This window comes from Pygoscelis adeliae, unplaced genomic scaffold, assembly GCF_000699105.1.
Source record: "Pygoscelis adeliae isolate BGI_AS28 unplaced genomic scaffold, ASM69910v1 Scaffold483, whole genome shotgun sequence".
Taxonomy (NCBI): domain Eukaryota; kingdom Metazoa; phylum Chordata; class Aves; order Sphenisciformes; family Spheniscidae; genus Pygoscelis; species Pygoscelis adeliae.
In genome coordinates this window covers 1,003,512-1,012,170 of record NW_008824379.1, presented here as the reverse complement: position 1 = coordinate 1,012,170, position 8,659 = coordinate 1,003,512, and the positions used below count along the sequence as shown (strand labels likewise).

The following is an 8,659-nucleotide window of genomic DNA, read 5'->3' as shown; positions in this document are numbered from 1 at the left end:
GAAAGCTCCAGCGAACAAACAAGCAACTCCATTTGCATGCAAGTGCCACCGCAGCACCCTCAGCAGAGGTGGAAATTGCAGCAATATAAAGTATGTTAATTCTCCTGTTAACAATACAAGGTGTCTCCTCGAAGAGCTTTTTCTGAAGCGGAGGTGTTACAATCAAGTCTCCACCATCACAGGTGGATTATCCAGCTTGCGTATAAACCAGGCTGGCTCCTGAAGCAATGCAGCTGCTTCTGTATAATTCTGCCCTCAAGCTAGTAAGTCTCACTAAATCCCGTCTCTCCAGGGGGCCCCGTATCCTGATGCCCCAGCATTTCTGGTATCAACAGCGGCGCATGGGCTCAGTGCTGCGTGAGCATGTTTTTTCTGGTTTTGGACCCAGGCAGGTTCTGGATGCTCAGTGGCGCTGGTTTTAAAGGCAGTAAGCCTTGCCTCAAGTGGCTCCACTGAGGGGCATATTGCAAAGACACCTGAATTTGTGAGATGCTTTTGGTTAGGACCTTAACTTTTCACCTAGACAAATCAAACTTGACTTTAATCTCTCCCTGCCTCCCACTGTTCTCCCCATATGCTAGGAAATCAGAAAGCCTGATCATGAAAATTAAAGAGGAAAAACATTCCCAAGAAAAGCAAGTGTCATTTCCAGCTTCACTAGCATAGTCTTTCCCAAGTTCCTTGAGATTTCATTAAGATGACAACACGTGCAATTTGTGGAATCAGTTGCAAAAACACAGCTGCTGGGAAATGACGTTTCTCCAACCCCAAACAAACTTTGGGCACGTGGTTCTGAAGCACCATTTTGGAAGAGTTCTCAAAGGTAATACAACAGCAACAGCGTAATTCTATGAAGTTACGGATTCAGGGAAGCTGAGGCCATTTAATGTGAAAAATCTCACCAGTGGTTTGAGCCAGAGGAGGACAGCTTGTTTCCAGTATGCCAGGTTATACACATGCAATTCACAGTACGCTTGCCTCATACACGCAATATTTATCTATACTAAAAGGACAGAAAAAAAGGAAACATCCCAGGCAGTTTATAACCATGTAAATTCAAGAAAAAATCTCGGCTGTAGCTTAGCCATGGAGTTTGCCATAACATAAAACACATCTTTCTTGCCTTTGAGGACAAAGTTTCTGGCTAGTAACAATTGTTCAATATTTATCTATACTAAAAGGACAGAAAAAAAGGAAACATCCCAGGCAGTTTATAACCATGTAAATTCAAGAAAAAATCTCGGCTGTAGCTTAGCCATGGAGTTTGCCATAACATAAAACACATCTTTCTTGCCTTTGAGGACAAAGTTTCTGGCTAGTAACAATTGTTGTTCCGTTGGCTCTGGAGAAACAGAGCTGTAAGAAAGACGAAGACAACAAATCCACAGGCAACTAAATAGGGGCACGGGATCACCAGCTTTTCCAGCTTTTTCTTCTCTCCGCACATGTTATTCCATTTGTCAGTACGTATTGGTTTTAATACACCTGGAAATGAGCAGAGGTGGTGCCATCTTTCCAGCAACGCAGGGTTTCTACTGTGACAGAACGACAAAGAGGACAGGTTTTCTCCCTGTCAAACCAGAGGCAGAGGCATTCTTCGCAAAACACATGCTGTGGAGACAAAAGGGCATCATCACGATGAGGGCAGGAGGTCCAGTCTTGTCTGCACTTACGCACACATAAGTGCACACTCAATAGGACAGTGATGGGAGCGAGTAATGATTCAAGTTCAGGTGGACAGTGCAGCTGAGCAGCAGTGCTCACATGATACGAAAAATAAATCCCAGCATTACTGGTACACCAGTTTGCCAAAGCTAATGATATATTACTCTGTTTCTTAATATAGCAATAGAAAGAAACATTAAAAAGGCCTACGACATTTGGGCTAACAAAGTTGAGAGGGTTTCCTCTACCCTGTTTCCATCCTCAATTCCCTGGGTTATTTTACAAGTCTTTACTTTGCTCCAACAACCCTCTTTCTTCCCCTTAGTCCTTATGCATTTGTTTTTCTTCTGCTCACACCACCCAGTCCCAGCCAGTAGCTCCGCAGTCCCCGTTTCCCCTTCTCTATAAATGGCAGTTTTCACCCCTTATCTTCTTCTCTCATTTCTACACTGAGCCACAACAGGATTCTCCCTCCAGACTGCCTTGGGTACTAACAGAGATCAGGGGGAAAGAGAAAGCTCCAGCGAACAAACAAGCAACTCCATTTGCATGCAAGTGCCACCGCAGCACCCTCAGCAGAGGTGGAAATTGCAGCAATATAAAGTATGTTAATTCTCCTGTTAACAATACAAGGTGTCTCCTCGAAGAGCTTTTTCTGAAGCGGAGGTGTTACAATCAAGTCTCCACCATCACAGGTGGATTATCCAGCTTGCGTATAAACCAGGCTGGCTCCTGAAGCAATGCAGCTGCTTCTGTATAATTCTGCCCTCAAGCTAGTAAGTCTCACTAAATCCCGTCTCTCCAGGGGGCCCCGTATCCTGATGCCCCAGCATTTCTGGTATCAACAGCGGCGCATGGGCTCAGTGCTGCGTGAGCATGTTTTTTCTGGTTTTGGACCCAGGCAGGTTCTGGATGCTCAGTGGCGCTGGTTTTAAAGGCAGTAAGCCTTGCCTCAAGTGGCTCCACTGAGGGGCATATTGCAAAGACACCTGAATTTGTGAGATGCTTTTGGTTAGGACCTTAACTTTTCACCTAGACAAATCAAACTTGACTTTAATCTCTCCCTGCCTCCCACTGTTCTCCCCATATGCTAGGAAATCAGAAAGCCTGATCATGAAAATTAAAGAGGAAAAACATTCCCAAGAAAAGCAAGTGTCATTTCCAGCTTCACTAGCATAGTCTTTCCCAAGTTCCTTGAGATTTCATTAAGATGACAACACGTGCAATTTGTGGAATCAGTTGCAAAAACACAGCTGCTGGGAAATGACGTTTCTCCAACCCCAAACAAACTTTGGGCACGTGGTTCTGAAGCACCATTTTGGAAGAGTTCTCAAAGGTAATACAACAGCAACAGCGTAATTCTATGAAGTTACGGATTCAGGGAAGCTGAGGCCATTTAATGTGAAAAATCTCACCAGTGGTTTGAGCCAGAGGAGGACAGCTTGTTTCCAGTATGCCAGGTTATACACATGCAATTCACAGTACGCTTGCCTCATACACGCAATATTTATCTATACTAAAAGGACAGAAAAAAAGGAAACATCCCAGGCAGTTTATAACCATGTAAATTCAAGAAAAAATCTCGGCTGTAGCTTAGCCATGGAGTTTGCCATAACATAAAACACATCTTTCTTGCCTTTGAGGACAAAGTTTCTGGCTAGTAACAATTGTTGTTCCGTTGGCTCTGGAGAAACAGAGCTGGAAGAAAGACGAAGACAACAAATCCACAGGCAACTAAATAGGGGCACGGGATCACCAGCTTTTCCAGCTTTTTCTTCTCTCCGCACATGTTATTCCATTTGTCAGTACGTATTGGTTTTAATACACCTGGAAATGAGCAGAGGTGGTGCCATCTTTCCAGCAACGCAGGGTTTCTACTGTGACAGAACGACAAAGAGGACAGGTTTTCTCCCTGTCAAACCAGAGGCAGAGGCATTCTTCGCAAAACACATGCTGTGGAGACAAAAGGGCATCATCACGATGAGGGCAGGAGGTCCAGTCTTGTCTGCACTTACGCACACATAAGTGTGCACACTCAATAGGACAGTGATGGGAGCAAGTAACGATTCAAGTTCAGGTGGACAGTGCAGCTGAGCAGCAGTGCTCACATGATACGAAAAATAAATCCCAGCATTACTGGTACACCAGTTTGCCAAAGCTAATGATATATTACTCTGTTTCTTAATATAGCAATAGAAAGAAACATTAAAAAGGCCTACGACATTTGGGCTAACGAAGTTGAGAGGGTTTCCTCTACCCTGTTTCCATCCTCAATTCCCTGGGTTATTTTACAAGTCTTTACTTTGCTCAAACAACCCTCTTTCTTCCCCTTAGTCCTTATGCATTTGTTTTTCTTCTGCTCACACCACCCAGTCCCAGCCAGTAGCTCCGCAGTCCCCGTTTCCCCTTCTCTATAAATGGCAGTTTTCACCCCTTATCTTCTTCTCTCATTTCTACACTGAGCCACAACAGGATTCTCCCTCCAGACTGCCTTGGGTACTAACAGAGATCAGGAGGGACGGCTGTCCAGCACACAACCCCATCTACCCCAGACTGGAAGAGCAGGAATAGGGCAGGAAGGGAGTATTAGAAGCTGTAAGAAGCTGAGACCTCCTCAACACGTGTGGAGTCAGCAGAAATGTTACTGACTCTGATAAGCACATACAAAGATGGCTTCTCTGGGGCTTACAGCTTGATAACATCTGCACAGATGTTCACAGGAATAGTAAGAGGCACTTTCGATGCACAGGTGACCTGCTTGCTTTAATCTGATAACCCTGTTATGAAGCATGGGAATGTTAAAGCTCTTCAGGAAAAGGCTCTTGAGCTTCATTTTGATATCACGAGAGAGCATATATCCCACCAATTCCATTCCCAGAAATGGCTATATCATCCTGCCTAAGGTTTTCCTGCATGCACCCACACATCAGCCAGAGACGGCCTCCAGGATGCAGAATTTCAACTCCAACAGACAAAGCTTGACTGAGTTATATGCAACTGAAGAGAAAATCTTGGGGAAGCATCACCAGTCTTGCCACGAGGCAATGCCTTCAGCTGGCCTCTGATATATTAACAGAACCCACGGCAGCGTGGTGTGTTCGAAGGGTTTTACCAGCACCAAATTAGGTGCTGGTAAAAAGGACTACTGTCCTTTACCAGGACACCAGATTAGGACTACTGCATTACTCAGAGCATGCCGTTCTTAAGCTCTAGGTTTTGCCAGTGTTTATCAAATGAGAAACAAAACAATTCCCAGGTGCTGGCAGCGGTGACCAACTTCTATATGCAGAACTCCTTTTATTCCTGGCCAGGTGTTCAGAGGCCAGACCATGATTACCTGGTGCTGCACCAGTCTTCATGCATCCTATCAGGCTCATTCTGGATCTGTGCCCCTCTCATAGCACTTGCTCGTAATTCGGTTGGCGTATTGACTAGCCAGTCTCCCCAAGGGTCAGATAAAAATGTCTTGCATTCTAGATCCAAGGTTTGCACTGCCAACTGGCAGTCCCTGGACTACAAGGCTGGTCTTTTCCATCTCAATGATCAGCCCCTAAAGAGTGGCTCAGCTATCATGAATCACTGGCTATCCGGAAGAGGGCAATAAATATCCACTAGGACCTAGATCAAGACCCAGCAAATGATGTTAGAAGTACTCAGGCTAACTGTGCCTCTCCCCAGCTGCAGAAGTTAACCAAATGAATGCCAATAGGGGAACCTGATGTGGGAAGCTTGGGGTCTTACCTGGCACATAAGGATCAAAGGTTCCCTGAATTCTGCTTGGCAAATGGCACAGATGTCACCTGCCTCACTGCACTGCTGGCTGGTAGCACGAACTCCATAGGTCTGTTAGGGAGAGATGGAAAAAAATCCGAATGTCAAAGGGTTTGAAGATAATCTGGTTTGTGGCTAAGCATATACATAAGACACTGTTTTTCACACCCAGATTCCCTGCATGACCTGGGAAGGACACCGGCGTTATGTCACTGTGTATAGCGAAGAGAGATTTGGGCACCAGCACACAGAACACAGGGAGTCTGGAGCTCTGTGTTCTCTGTTTTGTTTTCCCCTCAAGCTGACTCCATCTTTTAGTGCCTCCACTTGTGGAGCAATGATAATGAAATTTAATGAGCTCAACAGGGAGCTGAAAGGATTAATTCAGCATCATTTGCAGAGGTGTTTAGATAGTGGGAGGTATTATTATTAGCAAGTTAGACAATAGAAGAAAGAATAACAGCAGCAGCACCCACAGGCTTCCCACTTTTCTTTTTAAATATGTGGAAGGTAAATGTTGCTTCTCCTGTTGTAACAGTAATAGGGGAAATGGAAACATGCTGAGGAAAAATGACCGGCCCAAGCCCACAGAATAAGCAAGGCAAGCTCTAACAAACTTCCATGATGTTATGTTCCTTTCCTCTACAGTCTTTGATTATACCATTTTAAAATATAAGTCACCGTATTTCACTGCAACAGATCTAAATATCAGTACTGCATAATGCTATGCCTGGGATAATTTCTGTGCACTGTAGGATCTCTTTTAATGTCACTGCACATCAGGCGCTACGTACTTCTATTTAAAGTCTTTCTCACACTCTGCACTAACAAAGCTTTGTCAGCTTCTTGCAGTTTTGGCCTCAATGGATTAATCCATATTACACAGGGCTTCCAATCAGGCAAAACAGGCCAGACTAGCAACAATGTCTTACCACAGCTGGGACAGGGCAGGTATCAGAAAAGGTTCCTAACATCCCTCACAAGAGATACCAACTTATCCAGCCATGGGACAGCAAATCATTTTATTCTATGATCCTGATACACGGAGCAATTTTCAACTTCATCGTTCAATAGTAACAAGGTTCCACCTATGAAACTGGTCTAATGCGTATGACTACTTACCTGTGGGGTGCAAAGGACCTTCAGTGCCTTCCGGACACTTCCCACACGACCACAGATGTCAAAAGACTGCAATAAAGACGTTCCATTTTAGACACTTTTCACAAAGTGTGTGTGCGTGGGTGCGCATGTGTGTGTACAGTCCAGAAGCTCAGGAAACAGTTTCTCCAAAGGGATACTTGGAGGGAACAAAGATCCTAAGTAACAATGGTGACAAAAAAGATTTCATGGTCATCATGAAATATGTAATAAATGTGAATTGACAGTGGAGAAGAGTAGCCAAAAAAGCTCTGGTAACAATGGACTGCAAATCAGGGGCTTTACAGGACAGAAAGAGGAGCAGACAGCAGGGGCTTGTGGTAGGGTAAATTGCCCAGCCCCACTAAGTAGGAAAGGGCTAAAATGGACCCATTTCCACCCTGAGAACTGAGTACCTGAGAAGCCCAGAAGTGAGGTTAGAAAACACTGCGGCTAGCTTGAGAGAGGGGGAAGGAAGGGCAGTCTTTTCACATGGAAGAGGCAGAAAACGGCTTTCCTCAGCCTCTGGGGAAAAGGGGGATTTCCAGGGCTGTGCGGCTCTGCCACACAGCTTGACACTTCAGGGCCCAGATGATATTATGAAAGAAGGAGTGGGAATTGCCTGTCCTGCTGCAGAGTGTGATTTAGCGGAGTGCAGTGATTAAATGCTACCAAGAGAAGAACGGCATGAGGAATGAGAAGCAGGACTGAGGCTGAGTTGCTCCCATCCGCCTAAAGAGTGAGAAACTTCAAATGCCAGGAAGGGAGTGGGTTTCCAGCACCTCAGTGCTTTGCAGACACCCAAAGATGGCCAACAGCAGAGGCAACGCTAGGTCTTTTTCTTCCCCCCTCCCTCCATTGCCCAGCAAACATGATGTAACTGCATCTGGAGAGCAGCGCTCGTTCTGGGCTCCTCATTAAAGACTAAAAGCAGTTCAGAGAAGGGCAGAAAATGAGCCTGCAGAAAATGATTTCTGAAAAGAGACTAAAAGACATAAATATTTACAGCTTGGCTGAGCAGTACAAAAGTGGGGGGGAAAGATGATAAACTGCCTACAAATATCAAGGGGCTGAGCAAAAAAGGAGGCACTCAGCATTCTTAAAGTGAAAACACGGTACTACTAATAAAAGGGAAAACAGCTTGAAAACCTAATCTGGTATGCCAGCTTCATCTTCCCTATCTGCTGGCAGAACACAGGGAAAAAGACACTATGAACTAGACAAGATACGAAGAAATGATAGTGCGAAGAACAGCTCTACATTAGTTGGGAGAAGGGCCAGATGACATAACAGGACCTTTCCATTTCTAACCTGCCTGAGTGAGAAGCGGCTAGGAGGGCAGGGGAAGATGTGATGCACAATACGTAAAGCTGTAGTGGACTAGTGGTACAAAGGCACCAGAATGCCTGGAGTTGGCTTTCTATTTTTTTTTTTTTTGGTTAGCATGATTAAGTGGGCTCACTGCAGGGAATGCCAATGAGATCATCGTGCAATAGATGTGGAATCAAATGAAGGCACCAATAATGCTTCTAGTCAGCACGTAAAAAGGCTCCCAGGGTCCTTCCAGTAATGCTTCCAGTCAGCAACTAGCACTTGAGGCTGCCGACTACTACAGACTTTTTCTCTTCTAACAAGGATAGGGATCAGCTCTTTTCCACAGTCCAATTCACAGTTTTTTCTGGTTGCTTTGCTTGTATCGTGACTTCTAATGCCTTTGCTCTGGCATGTGTCCTCTTCTCCCAGTCCATTTCCCCCCTTCAATTTTTTTTCCTCTGGAGTTTCCTGTACCCCAAAAGATGCGTGTTTCAGTAGTCTAACATCCATTTATCACCCCATGCACTGAAGTCTGTGTTGCATCAGCCATCTTTCTAGCAATATGATTGCAACAACTGGGTTCACAGACAGTGAGTGCTTCTGTTCAGGATAGGGAAAAAATAAGACCTGGATGCCCTTATTGATGAACATCTGGAATTTCTTTGCCAAAACCAGAGGTTCATGTTTACACAGTCCAGACAGAGACACCAAGACAGCTCCCATCAGCTGCACTATATATAACCTTCTGAAGGTCGAGCCTGCCCTTTGTGTA

The 8,659-nt window shown here is 44.9% G+C and overlaps 1 protein-coding gene across 1 annotated transcript in view; it reads right to left on the bottom strand.

The window, feature by feature from the left end:
• Window positions 1-2,247: 2,247 nt before the first annotated feature.
• RNFT2 (ring finger protein, transmembrane 2) overlaps window positions 2,248-8,659 on the bottom strand; it is a 31,706-nt gene continuing 25,294 nt past the window's right edge. Inside the window, 3 exon segments of the mRNA XM_009320202.1 lie at window positions 2,248-3,618; window positions 5,407-5,508; window positions 6,559-6,624. Coding sequence (XP_009318477.1) covers window positions 3,484-3,618; window positions 5,407-5,508; window positions 6,559-6,624 — 303 coding nt within the window. The 3' untranslated portion in view covers window positions 2,248-3,483.